This window comes from Colletes gigas, unplaced genomic scaffold (assembly GCF_013123115.1).
Source record: "Colletes gigas isolate AHSC1104 unplaced genomic scaffold, ASM1312311v1 Colletes_gigas_Sc00010, whole genome shotgun sequence".
Classification (NCBI taxonomy): Eukaryota; Metazoa; Arthropoda; class Insecta; order Hymenoptera; family Colletidae; genus Colletes; species Colletes gigas.
Window position 1 is genome coordinate 665241 of NW_025106639.1, and position 23117 is coordinate 688357.

The 23117-nt window shown below is 41.1% G+C and overlaps 1 protein-coding gene across 1 annotated transcript in view; it reads right to left on the reverse strand.

Annotated features, from left to right (window-relative positions):
• The window catches only part of LOC122397767, a 280360-nt gene extending 258604 nt beyond the window's left edge, over positions 1–21756 (reverse strand). Inside the window, exon 1 of the mRNA XM_043397158.1 lies at positions 21590–21756. Coding sequence (XP_043253093.1) covers positions 21590–21722 — 133 coding nt within the window. The 5' untranslated portion in view covers positions 21723–21756. The remainder of the gene's footprint in view (positions 1–21589) is intronic.
• Positions 21757–23117: the final 1361 nt, after the last annotated feature.

Consider the following 23117-nt stretch of genomic DNA (forward strand, 5'->3'; position numbering starts at 1 on the left):
ATTTCATTGTGTTTACTCCCGAAACGAAATAAATTAATCGCGAATATTGCGACCAACGAATTCATTAATTACAAAGACCGCAAATTGCGAATGGTAGAAATTGAAACAAAGACTGCGTTTCTCGAGTAAATTTCCACGATCATGCGTTTTGTTACGTACTCACCTTTCGTCCAAAGGTCGCGAACCCGTATCGTGGAATTTTTCCGCGGAACGCAGCCGTCACGCGGACCGATTAGCGTTTGCATTTGTATGCAACGGGACGCGGCACGTTTCGTCGCGGTTGCATAATAAATTATTGACAGAATTCTGCAATTCCGCCGTCGGGAATTACGTATGGAAATGAGCCGGGCCACGGTGCCTTGAACGTGAGCGTCGTTTCTCCCAAGTCGTACGAGCGATTAAAAACGGGCTGGAGTGCTGAATATCGCGACGAAAGGTCAATTGAATCGCCAGCGAGCGAAGGAAACTCCTAATTATCAGTCGAGGCTCGACGACTAATATTGGAAAACCATTCGACTTAGCGAGGGACCGGTTCCAATGCTAGCTGCTTGGCTCGTTTCGACGCTTTCCAACCCTTTCAGTCCGTTGGCGAACCATCTACGTAGATATTACTTCCGGTGCCCTATGTTACCATATCTATAATCGAGAAATCTCGTCCTCTTTTGCGCTGATTGCTTCCGCTTTTCGTTTCACCGCTCCTAACGTAAATTATTAGCCTTCAAGTACCGGGGAAACCGCGCTCCCGTATTTTCGTACCAAGATTCAGAGCTTTAAAGATTCGACTTCCCTTCAAATTGTATGCACATCGATCAGAGTAAATTTCGTTTCTTTTCTTTCTACTGTGTTTAATTTTACTCAAATTTCTGGGTAAATTAATAATACTAAGGGGAACGAGAGAAAATCAGTCCATATACAATTCAAGACTTTTATTTATATTCAACTAAGATTTATCGTAATAATGCTTGTATTTTCGTCGAGACGTGAATCTTTTAATAATAGAATGTGATGTTCAATTTGCATTAGTAACTGGAAAACAATGTTTACGAGGTACAAGAGTTTTAGGTGCAATAGAGTTACGTTCGTAAATGATAGTGGCTCGTCGATTATAAAAATTTATCTCGAAAGCGTTCTACGACGAAATGAACCCGATCGCTTAACAGAAATGTCGGGGCGATAAAATAGAGCCAACCCGTAAAACGAAATTGTTGCACAAAGTGAAACGCTATCAGAAAAATGAATTGCCCCGGCTAAATGTCCGCAGTTTTATACAATTTATACATCGTTACGAAATACAAAGTGAGCGATCGATTTGTAGCGAAGCTGTTCAATCGAAAGTATGAAATTGCTGAAACAGCAATTTAGAGAATATGTTTCGCGAATAACGAGATCGATATTCGATGCATACGACAGTATAAAAAATGACTATAATTTTCGCACCGTCAAAGACAATCTTTATTTTAAACACTGTTTTATAATATATGTAGAATATAACTGACACGGTCCCTTTCAAATTGAATTCATGCAACGTAAATTTAAATTGTGGTCACTTATGGAAATATTAACAAAAAGCTTATTCCGTGCCTGCGAATATTTAAATTCACGGCTGAAGTTTCAACATTTTACAAACTCTGAATTATTCCTAATAATATACAGCGATTCGGGGCAATTTTCATTGTCGTTTTCGACTGGAATATCATCTGCTTTCCATCGTTGATTATTTTTTTAAATCGGTGCACTGCGTGCAATAGTGCCCAATACGACTGTTCCAAAACAATGATGCAACAATTGTAAAATGTATCTGTATTATATATTTCGTACTTTTTATTCTGCAATTTCATTATATTTGCGACAAAGCAAACTGATGTGTATTGAAAAAGGGAATATTCACTGAACCTAGAAGCGAGCAGAGGCTGGCTTTTTTTTCAATAAACGTTTCGACTATATTTTCGATTCATTTAAAAAATAAAAATTGTTATTATAGTAGAATCTTTATTATATGAATGTTATTGAATGAAAATACTTGTAAATACAAATAGCTCCAGTTTTCTCTAAATAAATGTTAAACTTAAGAATTGTAATTATTTTCCAATTTCTAACATATTTCACGGCTTTCTTAACTTTTGAAATAACCGGTTTCGACGTTGTGGCAGCATTTCGCGAGTTAAATCTTCGGTTTCTTCGCGATTTCGCCATCGGTTCCGAGACGCCCGTCGAGACGACGCTTTTCCCCGGCGTTTCTGTCGCTCTTCCCTTTTCCGCGTCTTTCGAAAAAAGCTTTTCGTAGAACAACCATGCTTAGAAGGAGCACTCAGGTCCACGCAGCTCGATAACAGGGTTCCGGAGGGGGTGGGGTTGGCGATGGTTCCGCGACGAAATCGTCCGCTATGATACACGTTTTCGTCCCCCCCGTTCCTTTTACCCCCGTCGCTTCAGCCGCCATTCTGCTCGCGACTGGCGAAAGAGAGACGCGAGTGGCCATCCACGTTCACGGCGCCTTTTTGTATCTTACGGAATGAAAGGGAGAAATAGACGGCAGGTGGGAATGCCAAGAGAAAAGACGCGGACCCGAAAGCTTCCGAAGAAAAGACACACTTGAGCGTCGATGGAGGCGGCACCGGCACTTTGAAAAGCTATCAAAGCCAGCTTGTTGTCGGATCCCTCGAGAGCGTTGCTTACCCCGACGGTTCTTCCTGTTTTACTGTATTTCGCAGATACAATGGTGCAAATAAACCGCTCGTCGCGGACGTCGACGCGTCCCTTTGATTACCTTCCCGCGAACCAATCGCGCCAGGGCCCTTTCTCCACGCGAAATCACGGATACTGTCTACCAGCTATCGGCTAAGATTTTCTATAGAAAAATACTGGACAACATCTTCCACGTGGAATGGATTTTTACTCCAATAATTTTCAATCGTTTCGCTGCTTCTGTCTCTCACGAGTACCTGGCATTCAAAACAGTATTTCGAACGAAGTGTAACTTTTTGGCAACATTCCACTCTCCAGAGACTCCTCTAACAAATATACAACTTTGATACACTGTCCTTTTTGGGGCAATAAATAATTCAAAATAAAATTTAAAACCAAGTTTAAAATGGCAGATTTTAAATCGTATTATTTTAATATTTATTGCAATTAAATTCACCGTTTCAAAACTAAATTAAATTAAGTTTTACGGTAAAAAAGTATATTTGCCAGTTATTAGAATAAATTTTAGGGTCTGTAGAGCGACAATGCTCCGCTGGTTCAATTTTGCTCGATTCAAGCCCTCGCGCCCTTTTCCACAATGCTGCAACGCGTCCTCTAAGCCGTCCCGACATTTAAATGCACCTCTCGGGATCGCAATCTGGCGACCAACGCGTTTAGTCCGAACGCAAACAGGCTGTTTTCTTTATTTTTCCACGAAAGACAATGGGAACGGCGAGAGAAAATGGTAATAACGCGTACCCGGTCGCGATAACGCTTGAGCGTCCAACTGTCCGCGAGAAACCGCTTCCGGGCACGGATCTGCATAATTATGCGTCTCGACTTCGCCGATGTACACTTTCGTTAGCAGGTTGTACGCGTCGGTACCCAGCAAACGAGAATTCTACGAGAATCGACCCCTCGAACTTTGCATCGACGAATAAGCGTCGTCATCGAGGGAAACGAGATCGATCGGGACACCTCTCCCCCCGCTGGATAATTGATTTCAACGGCCGGGAAGAAGGTCGACCTTGTCGATAACGAATTTATCGCCGTTTTATCGCGGGGGTTTACGATTGCCTGTCGTTCGCGGCGAACTTCATTACTGGCCTGTTAAATTACCGCTTTAATGAAGTCGAAAATTAATCGAAAATCTTCGGTATTTGTGAAATATGAAACCCCTTCAAACAATTTTACTATTATACAGCGATCGACGAACGTTTTCGATTTAAAATTAAACAAAGAATGCGAATCAAATTGAACGAAACTGATTTCGGTTTTTTGCTATTTTCTTCTCTGATAGTCCAAGTAAAAACGATCCCCAAAACTGTTCGAAAGGTACAAACGACGAAATAAATGATAATCTGGAAACGACTTTCGCAGTGAAAATACCATGATTTCAAGGTAGTCCGACTAGTCTTTCCAGAACTAATCCCGCTTTTGTTCGACCGCTCGACACAACCTGAAACTGAATACAACCCCCCCCGTGAAAGCTCGAACGGTCAATGTAAAAAAAACCCACCGGGCCACGAACGCAGCCAAAGGATTTTTTTTCTCCGAGCGTTGTGTCTGATCCTTCCAACGAACCCTGGTGAGAATTTCAGTCAGAACGGATCAAACGACACGTTCGGAGAGATATATCGAATTCGTTTTCGCGATAAAGAAACCGTGAAACCGTAGACACACACGGCACAGCAGCGCATCTCCCTGGCGAAGAATGTTAATTTCGTGAATGTTCAATTCATTCGAAACTATCGACCAAGAATACAAAACAAAAGCCCCGGAATTTTCCAATTATCTCGCTTGAAACACGCGTCACGAACGAAAGGGAATATTTTTCGGGGGCAGAGACACGCGAACTTGGCGCGTCTCGTTTCGGTTGGGCGTCGTTTGCCCCGAAACTTGGAACAATCGTCGAGAAACAGGAAGTCGGAGAGTCAGTCGGGCGGAAAATTATGATCCGCCACGGTGAAGTCCTTAGTCCGCATTTAGGGCAGCGAAGCCACGAGCTCGCGCCGCGAGGATCACGCGAAAAAGCTTTCGAACGAGAGAAGAGACGAAAAACGCTCGAGTGGATGATCGTCAGGTAACGCGGAAGATGGATGCCGCATTCTCTGGAACGGTAGCGGCGGAAGGGCTCCAGAAACGGTCAAAGAGTTCTTCTAGACGAGAAATTTTCATTCAAGGCGGACAGTCGTTAGGGAATCCAACGTTTCCATGACGATGCGTACCCGCCGCTTCGCGGAAAGAGATTTCGTGTCTCGTTTCGACGCTGGGAGCTCTCGTTGCACGTCGTGCGATCCATCGGAGCTCTGTAGGTAAATTTGGCGATCCTCGTTAGGAGAAAACTTCGGGATCCTCTAACGACAAACACTCGGTTTAATCGGGACCGTCAGCGAGAAGGCAAAACGGAATTGTCCACGGAATGCAGACGCTTCGCGAACCCACGCTTTGCTATTGTTTCCTCCAAAATTGTTGTTATAATGGAAAGTTGGAGGAAGTAAAATAATATCATTCAGAAGATTCTTTTTCATCCTTCCAATCGTTGTATTACATTTTTATTTCCATCTATCTTTTTATGTGATAATTATTTTTCGCTAACGATAGACAAGAGTAACGTGACATTTAAATTTGACAAAATTGTATTGTATTATATAAAAAATAAAATAATATGAGAATATTTGTATGTGACAAAAGGTTTTCGTGAGTAGAAGATTTCAAATATTAAAATAGAAAATTGAAAGAGGAAATGTAATATTATTCCATTCTACCTGTTTATTTCACAATTATTCTTCGCTAACAACAATTAAGAGTGAAGTTAAATTTGACAAAATTATATTGCATTATATAAAGGATAAAATAATATGAGAATATTTAAGTGAGACAGAAGGTTTTCGTAAGTAGAAGATTTCAAATATTAAAATAGAAAATTGAAAGAAGAAATATAATATTCTTCCATTATCTTTCATCCTTTTACCTTTTTATGTCATAATTATTCATCACTAACGATAAGCAAGAGAAACATGTCATTTAACAAAATTTATTTTAACAATTTTTTGACAAAATTGTATGGCATTATATAAAGAATATAAAAATGTTTAAACGGGGCAAAAGTCTTCGTAAGTAGAAGATTTTAAATATTAAAATAGAAAATTGAAAGGAGAAACATATGTATAATATTTTTTATCCTTTTATCTATTTAAGTCACAATTATTCTTCACTGACAACGATTAACAGTGAAGTTAATTTCGACAAAATTGTATTCCCAGTATATTTAGTCTTATCTGAAATAATTGTAACGATAAACTATGTGTACGACAGCTGATGTTTTCATCCAATTTCCGAATCTGACAGTTTCTATGTCCTATTCTGACGTTCGTTAAGTAGCAGATTCGGAAAGTCGTGACAAATTTTACTGTCCAACGGGGGTAAGATATTCATCGCGCGATCGTTTGATTTTACGAACCACGCTCAGCCAGGCAGCGTCCTCGCAATCGGAACTTGAGAATCGAGCGGAGTGGCTTCTTCATGACAGTGATATCGATAACTGTCAGGCGAGCAGCCACGTGCGCCCGATCGTAAATAGAAAATTGCCGCTTCCCGCGCGAACGAACGGCCTACTTATTTTCGTGCATCGAGAAAGTAGCTGCTACGTCGTTTCACCTTTCAGGAAACACCGTGGAAACATAAATCTTTATTAAAGGTGGACTCGAGAGTTTTAGTATTATTATCGGAAAAAGTCGTTACTTCTTCGGTCAGTGATGAAATAAATATTATACTATTTGGTAATCTGAGATAATTTTTTATTTTAGATATCACTTTATACGAATTGCTGGTTAACATCCAAGTCAACTTGCAGAATTTATGCGTTTAATTCAATCCCGTGGCATTGCTTCCAGCGATTGCAGTGTCTTCCGAAATCAGCGAAACGTTTCAACCGTTTAACATCGCGCCAGAGTCGAGCAACACATTCGTCCGCAAAAAACGCGCGAAACTATGCTCAACAGTTGAAATAATAAAAGATAAAGTAAACGTGGGAATATAACATTCAAAGGGGACAGTTTCAAACATACTTTCGCGATTCCAAGTACTCGAAACTTCTATCGAACAAAACGCGAGAGTGAAGTTTTGTTCAAAGGGGAACAAAATTTCGAAACTTTCCAAATGTTTTTCGCTATTTATCGCACCCTTGTTAAACGCGTGATTTTAAGCGCGAATGCTCGGACGTTTAAATGCAAATAGTCGAGAATAAACTATTATGTAGCAGAATTCACCGTCTGTGATTAATATTGACAAAAATCATATTACAAATAGTTAAGATAAAGCTGAGCAAAGATTAATTTGTGATACCGCGGAAGTTTGGCGGAAATCGTTTAACCCGGTCGGTTTGCCCCGCGAATAAACACGAGTCTCGAGTATATTTGCGGTTTTCGTAAAAGGCGTAAGTAATCTCTTCTCGCCCCGACCGACGGAACTACCAACTTTCCGAATATCGCGAGCCCTCCGGGTTCGAGAGCAATCCGAAGGAAAGAAGTAATCTCGCCTTCCGTTCGTTCTCTTATTGGTCTATCGTTTAGCGTGGAATGGAACGATACTCGTTGTGGACCGCTGCAAGTAGAATTAAAACCTAGAATTCTCCCCACGATCCCCACGACCTCCAGTCACGCGACTTTTCTGATGCTTTCTGTTCGACTATTTCCGGTTCAAAACATTTTTAATATTTTTTAACACAGCGTTATTTACTTGTCGAAAGTAGACAGAAGATAGAAATCAATTTCTCAAATTTGTAATCGATATCAATGGCTGCTCGATGATGATATTAATTAAGGGATCCATGGTCATTAGATAATATTAACGAGGTTTCAGGCAACAATACTATAACATTAATTAAATTACAATTTAAATTCGTTCACTCGAATAATCATATTACAAAGCTAGGTGGTGATCATCGAGAGCAAATAATAAAGTTAGTCAATTGTATGTATCAATTCTGATATGTAATGTGATAATACATAATGTGGCGTTGGTACACCGAAATATATAATTTAGTCAGAAGTTGGGGGATGCACGATGCGCAGCAAAGTTGCAAAACAATTTGTTATATGTGAGATATAATATCCGGTTTCAGCAGAATGGTGGCATATCGCTCGGCTGATTAGTTCTTACCTACTCGATCGACTGGGGAGTTCTCGCTGCGTTTCTGTTACGTGTTACGGAGACAGGTACGTATAGTCTGCTCGTTTAATGAAAATTAACCGACGTCACCGCGTATCGCGGAATGTGCAACGAAGCAGCGAACTGTGGAACAGCGGGTCGAGATAAGGAGGAAGCTGGGAACATCGTTTCAATTTCAGCCTCGCCCAGTGCATATGGCACGGATAAAGCGAACGCATTACGGGACGACGAAGGTCGGGGCTCAGCGTGTTCGACTTCTTCGTCGGGGTCGTTCCGAAAATTCGTCGCGTCGTTTCGCTCTTTCGCGGGAGGCGCGAGGCTCGCGGGTGCAAATTGCGCGGTCGGGAGTAAAAAAATAAAAAAAAAAAGAGGAGAAATTACGTTAGGCGCGTCACGGATTAACGTGCAAATTTTTTCTTCGCCCCGTCGAAAGCTCGCGTCGCGCAACAAAGCCGTCTCGATTTAATTTGGCGTGCATTTGCATCGTTGAATTTGAATTTTAATAACCGGCCGTAAAACGCGCAAGATTGCTGCTCCGTCACCGAATATGATATTTAAAGTACGGGGTCGACCGTCGGAGGAAAAGTGGCGAACCAAAGGGTTGGACTCTTGCTTTCCTCACTCGGGGATTAAATAGTTTAAATATTAAATACTATCGAGTTCGTTCTGATTATTTCTTAGTGTACGAGAAAAAAAAATTTCTGTGTTCACGGAGATAAATGTTTCAGAGTGTAATAAAAATATTTCTTTTCAAGTTATATTGTCTACGAATTTTGGAAGTTGATAGAAACCGACTCGCCTCGGTTCGAAACTTTTACTGCATCACTTTTGTAATCAACGAATATATAGATAATCTCGTTACGTTTTAATTCCCGGCTGGGGATTTTCTAAAAAATTCCCGTCGAAAAATACTTTTGCGTCGGATTAGCGGGAGCTGGGGTAACAAATTCTACAAGCTATATAAAAGCTTCGTGCCTCTTCGGAGTATGAATAAAGAACGGCGTATTTCTCTGTAGTCAATACGCATTTTAAACGAGCACGCTATTAACACTGGATTTTATGCGTTGGTAAACATCGTGTCACGTGGGCAATGCATAAACATCGAGCGATGACCTGTTTTCATTTGCTACGTATCGAATATAACGCAAACGAAATATTATTGCACGTGGACCACAGACTGTTTTTTTAACCCTTTTTAATGTGTTAAAATATAAACGTCGCTTGTGAGGAAATTCGACGCTACTTTAAATATCGTCTTTCATGCTCTTTTGAGTCAAAGGATCTCCCCAATTGAGGGTAGAAACGCTTAATTTACGAATCATTGCTGCATTCTAGCGATTGGACGACCTCTAGCGAGCAAGTGAGGCGTCGTTTAAGTCATAAGAGTTTGATTCAGCGTATAATACCTCGTTATACGAGCGAACGCGGACATTCTTTCGTGATTCGATTTTCTTCCCCGGTTCGCTAAACTATTACCCGGCATTGTTCCACCCTCGAGGCGCCTAATTGTCGGCGCGTGCATGCATCGAGGGATGATTCGACGCGGAAAGGGGGTGGTGTGGGGGGGTTTGTGGTAGTCGTCCTGTCGGCGCATCCACATTGATGGCGTCACCAAGTGGCACGATGCAGTTTCCGGAGATTTCGAACAATATCGCGCCGCTGGCAGCGGGGTTGGAGCGCCGTCGACAGAAGCTTGGCCGTGGAGTGGCGACCGGTCGGTGTATCGGCGCGACGAGAATCGCTGCCAGGAAAACGGAAAGGGACAACGGGCCGGACAAGGGGATGGCTGGCGAAGGGAAAAGCAGCGAACGGATGCTGGATGACGAGACGGGGCAGGGACGAGCCAATTGTATCGCCCTTGCCAATTCCACGGACCCGTGACTAATTGTCCTTGCCTAGCTGCGAGCTACGAGCCGCCGCTAAGCGATGATGGGAACTCGAAATTGCACGCTCCGACTACGGACACTGACCCCGCCCGTATTTCTTCTCTTTTTTTTCCCCTCGCTTGTTTCGCCGCGAAATTGGTACAACTTTCCGGATGGAGCTGCGCCCCGCGATTCGGGGGAGGAACGAACCGTCGATTTTCGAAAGTGTCTGGTAATAGTGGACCCGGACAAAATTCGAAGCTCGAAGGGAAAATCTCGAGATTCCGAGAACCCCGACCGTCGAAGTTGATTCACGGGAGGAAATCACTCTGGCGGATTGAAAACATCAAAATTTTCTTTTTCATCTTTTTTCACTGCATTGGGGGTTCAAGAATGACCCCCTAAAATATTAATGAGAATCTCGAGATTTCGAAAATTTTAACTATAGAAGTTGATTTAAGGGGGGAAACCTCTGTGACGAATTGAAAAAATCGAAACTTGTTTTTAGCTCTTTTCAACGCTCGGGGGTTTTAAGAATGACCCCCCTAAAATATTAATGGGACTCTCGAGACTTCGAAAATCCTAACTATCGAAGTTGATTCAAGGGGGGAAACCACTGTGGCGGATTGAAAAAGTCGAAATTTTCTTTTTCATCTCTTTTCAATGCTTTGGGGGTTTAAGAATGACCCCCTAAAATATTAATGGGACTCTCGAGATTTCGAAAATCCTAACTTTCGAAGTTGATTCAAGGGGAGAAGCCACTGTATGACGAATTAAAAAAATCGAAACATTTTTTACATCTCTTTTCAATGTCTTGGGGGTTTTAAGAATGACCCCCTAAAATATTAATGGGAATCTCGAGATTTCGAAAATCCTAACTATCGAAGTCGATTTTCAAGGGGGGAAACCACTGTGATGAATTAAAAAAATTGAAACTCTTTTTTAGCTCTTTTCAACTCTCGGGGGTTTTCAGAATGACCCTCTAAAATATTTAAGTAAAATTCCCAAAAATGACAAAGTTACAAAAGTTTTAGTAGATGTAAAAAATGGTACTCTTTATTTCGGGACATTAATTTGAAACTATGGCTATAATAATTAATATTTTTACACGAAAGTTTGACAAGAAGTAGTTCGAGAGATGTGCTTTCGAAAACATTAAACATTTATCAGAAGAAGTTTCATATGCACAGTAAAATTCTTGAAAATTGCCTTTATTTTCAGCCGTCAGGTTTCCCTCCTTAAATTCAAATAATGGGATTTTACAGAAGTTATTTCATTTTCAAAACTTATCACCGAGCATGAAACTTTGAATATTTCCAGGGCATTCAGACATACAATTTCGTGAAAAAAACATTCTATTAATTTATTTTAACAACTTCGTTCATGAAATAAAACGCAGCACTGTGTATAGAGAAAATATAAAGAGAGAGATCCAACGAACTAAGGCTGTCGTAACTCGAGCTTCATCAACAATATTTTATAGAGTGTACATACATATTTATGTACGCATGCATTATGGCCGTTTATATAGGGTAAGTGGTTCCTGTACAAGCACGATATTCCGGACACTACTAATTGTACCGGGAAATAGTATTCGGTTGAAATAACGCCTCTTGGCGAAGACGTTGTGCAACAGCCTGCACGATAACAGAATACCAGTATTATTTACACAAAGCTTACAGTACGCTTGTCAAAGACTCTGTCGCATTACCGTTTCCTAATTATAACGCATCGTGACAGAGTTTCGTTAACGACCGCGCCAACACAGTCCAAGAAATTACTTTATTATCCTGCTGGCGCGGGGATGGTCGCGTCGTAAACCGAAATTCTTGAAACCACAGATTCTCGCGGGCTCAATTTGCTTCGTGCAATATGTTTCGCGAGTCCCAGGAATCCTCGTGAGGTCGTTGACGTTTGAAACTTGGAGACGAGCGATCATAAATTTCTAGAATGGTACACATGGTAGTTCCGATATAAATATTTAGTAGAAGAACAAGCTAAATTAAAGTTGGTTAAGTGGAATTAAGTGAAATATCACTATTTGTCTCAGAGCACTGATCTTTCAAAACTATAGAGAGCAAGTTCAACAATTTTTTCAAAGCTGTATTTGTATTTTCTTGAATAGTAGACTCACTGTTACCAGTAACAATAGATTCCTTCAACTTGTAACAATTATCACAGTCCCTGAAACGTCACTCGATGACATCTTCAATTCATTCCCAAACTCGAGAAACAAGTCACAAAGTGAAAAATAGAAAGCAATCGAACATTCAAAGATGAAGATTATGCACAGTCAAGAGAAAAAAAGAGAGAAAAGTGTTTTAAGAAGTCAGACAAGGCTCGATCAGTTTTCGTTAAGATTTCTTAATCTTCTGAATTTAAAAAGTAATCCAAGACCCTAATCCTGCATGACGTCTACGCGTAGGCACGGAGTAACGTAGGTAGCTAACGGACAGTCGCTTTGGCAGCGAAAACGGGGAGAAGAGGGACAGAGGAGCCAGGGAGAATGTGGCGGAGTGTTGGCTGCGGAGACAAATTGTCGAACAGTGCTTGCGGTCGGACGTACACATGTTCGCCGAAGTTTGGTTACATTTAGAAAACAGGATTACAGTTCGGTTCACAGTGCTGGCTTGGCTGAGCAGCACGGGGGTCCAAGACTATGGAAACTACGGCGCACCTGCACACTGGCCGAGCAGGTGGCTTTCCAGGTTTGTCCGCTTTGTTTTCGTTCGTGGTTTCGACGCGCCAAGTTACTTCGCGTTGGCACCGCCGCGAAATTAGCGGGTCCAAAGCTCTCCGGGTGCCCGTCGAACCAAGTCTCATCTCCGTGGACGTTACCTCGCGAACTTTGACAGGATTAAGCCCCCACACCGTGGAACGGGGGAAAAACTTCTCGCCCAGAAATTGAATTCTCCAAACGAGAGCAAACGACCCGGGTGTCTCGATGCATTCGAAATTCCCGCGAACCGTGATACATTTTCCCTGGGACCAGCTTCTAAATTGGGGAATATTAATGGTCATTTTCAAAAAAAAATTTAAGTTCATTTCATTTTGTTCAAGAAATTTAAAATTCAAGCTTGGATGTTTCTAGTTATAGAATCTTTGGCTAGTTTGACGAATTTATTTCGAGAGGGTTTTGTACAAATTTATAACTAAATATAGATAATTATATGATAGATGAGACATAAAATGGCACTAAAGGGGAACCGAACTGAATCATTAAAGAAAGTACAGAATTTATATTACTAATTTATAGTACGATTGATTGTTCTCCATTTTTCTAAATTTGTAATTAGCAAATCTTTTATTCTACCGTATCGAGACTATGGAAATAATAAGTTAGATCTTTTTATTCGAATAGAAGACTGATGAAACTTTTTCGTAATATTTATATAATTTTGAACTGCTAAACCTAAGCCTCGAGTCATTGCAATAATTAAATATATTACAGTGCAAGAAAGGAAGAATGATCCAACAGAATTATTAGATTTCCAAATACTTTTGATTCGTGATCGTCCAAGAAAAATTTATATTTAGGTCTACGATGACGTTACGGGGCGCGAGAATTATTTCAATGCAGTTCCCCCAGATTGTTTTTGTCGCGGATTGCACGAAAACAAACATCGTCTGGCATCCCCTCAAGTTTGCAGGCACGTTTCATTATGAACACAAGAATTGTTGGGCCAGAATTGCTTATGGAGGGAAGCTTGTCATCAATATTGGATTCTTCCATGTGCAGGCATGCACCGGAATACAGAGAGACGTCGTGTTCCGTTTCCACGTAGGCTACGTGCCCTTTCTTTGAAAAGGCAAACAGAACCCTGTCTGTTTGCTAGTCTAAGCCGAGCGTTTTCCTCTTCGCAAACTTTCTGTATGCAGTTTCGCACCTCGTGCAACCTCGGGGATGGCGCAATCGCGTACTGGCACCGATTTCAAATTATTTCACGGCGGAAACAATAAATCGCGATTTATTATTCATCGTTCCCCGAAATCCAGGCACACGATTTCCAAAAACATTCGAGCTTTGGGCAACTCAAGAAATTACAATACAATTAAACACCTGATCGTGTTTCTAAATATCCACTGAAACTTGCAAAGTATCATGATATAACTGTGATATAATATATACAGGAGGTTCAGCCAACCCTCGAAAAAATTCTAATGAGAGATTCTAGAGGCCAAAGTAAGACGAAAATCAAGAATACCAATTTGTTGATTGAGGCTTCGTTAAAAAGTTATTCGAAAAATTATTAGTCAAATTTGTCCACCTAAAGGAATTTTTTCTTCGAAAGTGCATAAGATTTCGGGGGTATGTCTATTCACCAAAAATGATTGTAATTGACCCCCGCAACCGAAAATAATTTTTCCAGAACGATTTGAAATTTTTATGAAATTTCAGGGGAATGAATCAATGTATGGTCAGACGTCATATTTTCGGTAAGGAATTTTTTTTCTCAGAATTGCGTAAGATTTCGGGGATATATCTAATCACCAAAAATGATTGTAATTGACCCCCGCGACTGAAAATATTTTTTCCAGAACGATTAGAAATTTTTTAATTTTGTCCAAAAATTCGTCCACTTATTGAATTTTTTTCTCGAAACTGGTTAGGATTTCGAGGGTATGCTTATTCACCAAAAATGATTGCAATTGATCCCCGCGACCAATAACAATTTTTTTAGAACGATTTGATAATTTTTTCAAAATGATTCGAAATTCTTTAATTTAATTTTTTAATAACTTTATAAGGAAGCCTCAATCAAGAAATTGATATTCTTCATTTTCGTCTTATTTTGGCCTCTAGAATCACCCATTAAAATTTTTCCCAGGGTTGCCCGAACATTCTGTATATGATTAATTTGTGAAAGTCGCTAATAAAACAACGCGATAAAAACCTTGGTGGATCGAAGTTCGGGAACCCCAGTGGTCGCCCGAGGGACCGAAAGGATCGCGGCTGCGGAAGGACGAGGGATAAAGGGAACGAGGGGGAAGGGGTCGGATCACTTAACCCGAAGGCGATAGGGAGAAGCGTGACGAAAGTGGGCCGCTCAGCTTCGTAAGAACTTACGAGCAGCCCGAAATGGCCGCAACATTCGGCCCATATTCGGCCGGAGCTGACTCTTGTTGCCGTTTTACGAGCGGTCTTTCCGCAAACTTTTTCCTTTCTTTTTTTTTTTTTACGACCAGCCTTCATTTGGCGGATGAAAGTTTCCGAGGCGATGGCGGTGAAACGCAATTGCGCGGCGGCAAGTCGTTCAACTTCCACCAGGGGGGAAATTTTCCGCGCGTACTAACTGGCCTTATTCAAAACGTACGGGGGATCAAAAACGAGTCTCGGAGTCAGTGTCCTGAGCGAACCTATAATTCGCTGCTGTTGCCAAACGACGTTCGATTGTGGTTCAAAGTTTCCCTGCAGGGGACTTTTATTCTTAAATATCGAAGTCTCTGGTGTTGGTAACAGGACTTTTAAATCGCTCGTAATTTGGACATATTAATTATATGACAACGTAAAATATTTGCATTTAAATTTTCATCTTCAAGATAGGAAGATTTATGTAATGTCCTTTAAATAGAACATTGGTGTTTTAGGAATTGAATTAAACTGCTTGTGAAAAGAGTAATTTTTTTTTTTTTAACCATATTATATTGTTATAGTTTGTATTTTAATAGAGAAAAATAGAATATCTGCTCAGAGAGGCGTCCTAAACGTTCGTCGTTCGACATAGATGAAAAACAGAAATTGCACAATGACTGAGCTACGCGTACTTCGCTTCATCGCGTTACAGATTAATTGCGCTATTATTTCTAGATAATGGAATATTCTATTCACTGCTCGATACAATTGCGAACAATTAATATAAATACAATGCGATGGATACGACCGTACAAAATAAAGACACTGATACGCGTCTGTCTTTGCGCGGTGGCCTGTAATAGCGAAATAACATTACCAGAACCTGGATCGATAATTAATTGCAAAGGCACGGAAAAAATAACTTCTCTCTAAAGTACTGGCAATTTAAAACGCGGGGAAAAATAATACCGGTTTTAATATTTATAATGAATTCCAACAGTTCCTAAAACACACAATTTTCGTCTAACAAAAACAACGATTGTTTCGAGAGGCAATAGTAACCGCGGGTATTTAAAAACAACCGGAAATTCACTTTGCAAGCGATGAAGATACCGAGCCGCGAACGCGCGAAGAAACAAGAATCTTAAGTCCCGTAATTAATTAAAAACATTTAAGGTAAACCCCTCCAGCGGAGGTCGATACTGACACTAGAAGCGTCTTCCTCGTGCTAGTCCTCCCCCTCGACGTCTCTCTGTCCTCCTTCTCTGATACGTACAACGCAGATTCGTTTCTCTCACGCGCGAATTATTAGAACGACTCTCCATCTCTTTCGGGTACCCTTGTTACCCGCCGTTAATTAGAGTACAGTCTGCTACTGACGACAACCAACTGCAAAGGAGAGTCTTCACCAGCACGCCCTGCGACTACACACCACCACTTCGTCGCCCATCCTGGGCTTCTACCCCACGGACTGATCCGCCCCACCGACGCGATGTTTGTGGCTTGAATTATTTCACTGGATCTCCACACGACCCCTAAGTACCATTCGAGCGAGTCAGGCGAAGAAACGCAGACGTCGGAACGGCAACGTCCATTATGAACGTTTCTAAAACGTCACTGACATTCACTGACCGGCGTTGGATCAAAGGAACGAGAACAATTCTACGAAGGGAATTATTGTAATAAAATGAATCGTTTTTCTTAAAAATATTACGCGTCATATCGCGAAGGTAATAACTATTCGAAAGACGAGTTCGCGTTCTTCGGTTTCAATCGACGGCGGATGAATTAAAACGAAAACTAATTTCGCGACTTATGATTCCCCCATGCGTACTTGAAAATGTAACGAACAAAAACGAGTAATAAAATGTTTAATCGTTTACGGTGGAACGTTTGAGCGCCGGCTGGAATAAGGTTATAACGTAAAATATGAAATATCTCGTGAAGTAGTGTGCGTTCTATGGGTCCTGTACGTGTACTTTTATGTGCGAAAACGATAAGAAGAATCGCTTTGCACACGGTCCTGTGCACTTTTTAATGAGTTCATTCTCTCAAACTTAAATTCCCAAAGACTTGGAAGAAATTTAATTTACTCAATAAACTGACATATTTATTTGATTTTGGTATATAAAAATTTGTCTAATTTCGGTAGAAGACACTGTTGTACCATCGAAAAAAAATGTATAACTAGCAGACTGTTCTATCAGTAAAATTTACTCCAGCGTCTGACTAGACCCGTATACATACTACTTACTTTTCAATCAGATACTATGTGCATCATTCCAAACGTATAAATTTCGTTATTAGTGTGTAAAAATTGTCTAAATCTCCTACAAGATACCGTTGTGTGCCCATGCATTAATTGAAACGATTGGAAAAAAATTTATAGCAAGAAGATTAGTCCATCAGTAACATTTACCCTAGCGTCTGACTAGACCCGTATACGTACTACTTACTTTTCAATCAGATACTGTGTACAGGATTCCAAACGTATAAACTTCATTTTTAAAAATTATTTTTGTATAAAGATTGTCTATTTTCTTTAGAAGACACCGTTATATGTGCATGTATTCATTGAAAAACAATTAACATCAAGTAAACTATCCTATGAGTAATATATACGCCAGCGTCTGACTAAACCCGTATACGTACTACTTAGTTTTCAATCAGATACTGTGTACAGTATTACAACGTATAAATTTCATTTTTTTTAATTATTTTTGTATAAAAATTGCCTAATTCCTTTAGAAGACACCGTTATATGTGCATGTATTCATTGAAAAACAATTAACATCAAGTAAACTATCCTATGAGTAATATATACGCCAGCGTCTGACTAGACCCGTATACGTACTACTTACTTTTCAATCAGATAGTATGCATAAACGTATAAATTTCGTAACAAACAGTTGTTGTACGTCCCGTAGAAGAGTTCTATATGAAGATGTGTGTCTAATTTTATTGTGAAATATAATGTTTTATTCCCAAAAATGGAGTCGCCCGCGCGATTAAGCCATCGCTCGCGGTCGGACGTTCGCGGAGTTTCAATCCGGGCGACAATTTCTCCGGTCATATCAGCCCTTTCGCAGCTTGCACCGGTAATCTTGAACGTATCCGCTGGAAATTGATTTACTTCGCGCACGTTTCGAATTTATTTCAAACTTGGAAAATCCTGTACATTTCGGCACTGTCGATTACCAAGCTCCGATCCTCTCTACGTGAATCGAATCACCGCGGCCCTTCGCGTACGATACCGTGAAAGTCACCGTCCCCGGAGTGTGATAATTCGATCGGCGTGATGCATTGTTATTGACCGGAAGCCATTCTCATCTGTATAACCTTTAATGGAAAAGAATCGCGCGGTCTTCCCTCCCTAATAAATGCGTCGAGTTAAGGGACTTCGTGGACTCGTTCCTACTTACTCGAGCACATTTGTCTCTGTCGACGAGTGATCCGATCGAGCACGACGCTAAAATTGAACTTTTAGCTACGAGCTCGCTGTTTCGCGAGACCAGCGACGCCTCGATCACCGGAACGAAGCGAAAGAAATCATTTAATCAAGTGATAAATAAATTTACAGTGTCGAGATGAGATTTTTTTAAAAGTTCCTTAAAGAATAAGGTGGATAGTAACGTTCTGAATAATATCGTAAGGTTTGATTAATAAGTTTTTCGACATCGACGATCCGCGAGAGGATGTACAGGGGGTGTAATCCGGTAAATCAACCGTGAAACTAGCAGCTTCCGTGGTTTATTCGCTACGTCGCGTCGTTAAGTGCACTTCAGCGACACACCAATACGACTATGTTCGAACAGAATCGTCGAAATTTATCGGACAAAGAGGACCTTTAGACTCAAACGTAATGGCTCCGCTCGGGTCCCGTAAGCTTTACAGCTCGTAGTCGGTCTTAAAGAAATTTCTGATTGTTCCTTTCATACTTTTTACTAAAACAATAATGAATCTGTTACTGTCCCGGGACAAATGGTATCATTTTTCTAAGGCCGTCAGGTTTCTGGTAACATCAGAACAGTTCGGAATATGGTAGACGCGGACTTCGGGTTAGACCAGGAGCAATCAAGCTTCACAGTAGTGCTGAAGCAATCATGATTCACGTTAGGCTAGAAACAATCAGACTTCGTGGTAGTACCGAAGCAATCAAACTGTACGTAATAGTAACATGCAGACGTAGAAACGACGTGGTAATTTTGACTATAAATTATCTCATTACTTGCACCAGTTTGCTAACACTCAGTTTTTGTACTCACCCAGGCGTCTCTAATTTAATTTCTAGGTTGAAATCTAAGTGAATATAAAATTCGAGTATTTCTTTTCAAAATGCAATCACTCTCTATAATAGAAATTCTTTGTAACTATTTTCTCACCTGTTGTCCCTAAAATCGAGGGTAAAATGTAACTAAATATAACATTCTAATATTTCTTTTCAAAACGCAATGTTTATTCTTAATAAAAATTCTCCTTTTTCCTCCATTTGTCGTCTCTAAAATCGAGGCTATTATAATACGATAAAATGTTTTTTTACGAACTGAAAATGATTTTTCCCCAAAAAATGAGTACGTCAGACGATTAAACATATTCCAATGAAGAGTAAGGAAAGTTTCTGAGTTAGGAAATTCTAATATTCTTTGCAAAACATAATCCATCCCCGTAATAAAAATTCTCCCTTTTCCCCCATCTGTCGTCGCTAAAATCGAGGCTATTATAAGTACGATAAAAAGTTTTTTCACGAACTGAAAATGATTTTTCCCCAAAAAATGAGTACGTCAGACGATTAAACATATTCCAAAGAAGGGTGGGAAAAGTTTCTCAGCAGTTTCGTTCGAAGACGGAATGTACACAGATTTACGACCAACGGCGGCGTGGATCGAGTTTCTGTCGACGTTTCGCATGAAAAACGTGGACACGAATTTCATTAGCGAGTCGCGCGCGGGGATCGCCGGTGAAGATGACGCGGTCGTTCGTCGTAGACGCGAGCTCAGCTGAAAACGAATCCGTGCGCGAACGGGATCGTCGCACTTGACCCGAACGACCGGGGCGCTGATTAAAACACGGCTGCCGCTCTCCTATTTGTCAACGACACGTGTCGCCGCGATTATTCGTTCGTTCGTCGAAAGTTCGCGTCGGGGCGCGTTACAAGTCGATCAACGAACGGGAGAAGTCCGTGATCCGTCGGCGCCGTTGCAAATCATCCCCTGCCACGCGTAGCCCTCTCCGCGTCCCCCATTTTCTCGTCTCACGAGGCACGACTTGGTCATAGGCGGCGACGAACCCGATGCGCCATTAATTGTACTCGTTTGCAAACTTCCGTGCACGTCGCGGCACGTTAATTGACGCGATCAATCCGACGCTTTGGCGACGCTCGTGGCTGTCACGGCTGATTGGCAAACTTCGATCGGAATGAAGCGAAATCAAACAGACAATGATTTTGTTGGGTACAGACGCAAGATCTGGCTACATTTTTAAGATGACTGTTGCTTTTGTTGTACTAGTTGTCATAGAGTACCGAAATGATATGGTATGAAAGTGAGTGATGTTTGTATGGAAGGATGAGTGTGACGTGTATGGTCTAGATGATTCGAAGAGTGAACGAGAGCCATTTTTTGAATATAATATTTAATAATCAACTGTGGTTACTTGATTGTTTCACTCACAACTTTGGTCTCCGTGCACTAAAAATATTAAGAAACACGACACATTGGAACGTATCTTTATTTTTTACCAACCGGAAAATGGAAGCTGCTCCGTTTTGACGAGAACACATAAACGGTACGCGTCGATACGGTTGTTTGTAAGTCGAGCAGGTACTACGGGGGGTATTGTTTCGAGATCAATCGGGTCGAAGAGAAATTGCGAGCGCGTGAAAAACGTTTTCCGCCTCCGCGCCCTGGAATATGCATCGTCTGCGAACGAACGACGTCTCGCGACCGCCTTACGAGTCTCGCGAATTTTTCCTCCCTCCCGGAAGCCACGCGTGTTCGCGAAAACGCGCGTAATGAGTCAAAGGAAATTCGCGTAGAACAATGCTCGCGCTGTATGGGGCGCGGCGCATTTCAGGCTAACAAGCATTTAATTCGAACCGTTCGACTGCTCCGCGTACGTAATGGCGTACGAAGTTCTCAGCAAAATTCCTACGTATGGTGAAACGCCAATCTCGCGGCCTGTACTGAGCTTCGAATATCTTGAATTTGGCGCAACAATTTTCTTTTATGTCGTATCAAAGTTTACATCGTATTGTATTTTATTATCTCAGAAGTTCGTGGAGAATTTTATATTACAAATGAGAGGAATGTACTATTACATTTTACGAAGAATATTTATATTATTCTCGATTTTTGGTACGTACTTTTCATATATTTACACTTGCTTGGTATTCAAAATCCGTTTAACCCTTAAGTGGATTATCAGAGCTGCTGCTCCATTATTAATTAAATGTTGTAAGGGGAAAGTTGATTTTCATTTACCAACTTGGTAAAAATCAACATTAACCTCTTCACGCCTTTGGCCACATATGTGAACGTTTAGTTTTTTTTTTTTTATATAATTGTAGTTACTGTCAATAATAAATAGACCCAAAAAAAAAAAAATCGTCCCTGAAAAGGTTAAGTAAAATAATTCAGTTGAGATTGAGAGTCCACTTAAGGGTTAAAATTGCAAGTTATGTAAAACAGCTGTATTGTTTTATTTAATGAACGAGGTCATCAAGCAAAAATAAATATTCTTGTATTTCTTATTCTTACGAATATTAATAGATCCAACAAGATGAAAGTGTACTCACTGTGTTTGCCCAGGTAGATTGGTGTCCATGTCACCTGCGAGTGGACGAGGGTCGTAGCCACGAAGAGAACAGCCCCGCACCACACACTCAAACGCGTCGCACTCATTTCACTAACGTCCCCAACGATCGCCATTTCCCTCGTTTCAATCAGTTCTCTGCCTTAATATCATCTTCACCGGTTCGCCCACCGCGCCCCTCGCTCCTATATCCGTCTGACTTCGATTTTATTATAGCGATTAAACGAGAACTTCCTATATCGGGTATCAATAATTCCAGCTTCGATTAAAACATTCGCGTCCCGCGTCTCTTTAAACCTCGAAAAGTTGGCTAGCGAAACGATGAAGAGAACAGGGGGGAGCACTTTTCTAAACTAAACTGGAGATCCAGACACCAATCGGGCTCGAGTTCCTCTCGCTAGCCAACTTCTCGCGAACGCACAGTGGCTCGCGAAAATTGAACGCTATGAATTTATTATCCCAGGAATTTGCTTCGCGAGATAATTTCCTACAGTCGTAAAAACGACGAGGTTTAATGATCCGTGAACGAGCATCTGTTCTCATTGGTCCCGACGTTCGCTGTTAAATCGTCCGTGTTGCTACGGGATTCCCTCGAACGAAAACTTTTAAATTAGCGCCACCTTGCCCTTCCCGCGTATCGCGTTACGTAAAATCTCGTCGGTTTCCGCGTCGATGGCGATCCGTTTTCTTCCGCGTTTCGCGTTCACCCGCGGCCAGGTACTACCCAGGAACGCGATCACCGCCCGGGGCCCCCCCCCGAGAAACAATTTCGTTCCTCGTCGACGCGTTTGAGGGGCTCGCAAAGACGCGTTTCGACTCTTTTGCCGCGGCTCTACCCGCCCGACAATCCCCCGCGTAGCTTCTTTTGTCCGCGTTCTCGCTACTACGGCGGGTTCGGCCTTTCCCTGAGAGCGCCAGCTTCCGTCTGAAACAAAACAGCAAATCCGGCCCGTTAGAGAGGACGCTTTAACGCTCGATCGTTAGGGGATAAAGCGTGAATACGCTTCCGGTCGATGCACGACAGAAACCTGCTTCTTGTGCATTAACGCAGGTCCTTGGATCGTCGAAATTACTTCCTCCCTCGACGCGGTTAAAACTTTACACGCATCGATTTTCAGATAATTATTGGCTCTTATAGTATGTTAATACAGACTTAAGAAATGTACTCTTTTTAAAAATACTATAGATGACTTGAAAATAAAATTTATTTACCTAATTTTTTTCCATATATTGAGAAAGGATATAATTTTCGACGTGGTAGAAATATTTGGACACTCATGAAAATGTACTTTTATGAACACATTTACTATTCATGTGTTTATTATTGAATAATGCATTTACTAAGATTATTAACGCAGGTCCTTGGATCGTCGAAATTACTGCCTTTTTCAACACGTGTACAAAATTTACACGTATCGATTTTTAGAAAATTATTCTTATAGTATCTTAATACAGACTTTTTTAAAACACCATAGATTGACTTGAAAATAAAATTTATTTACCTAATACTT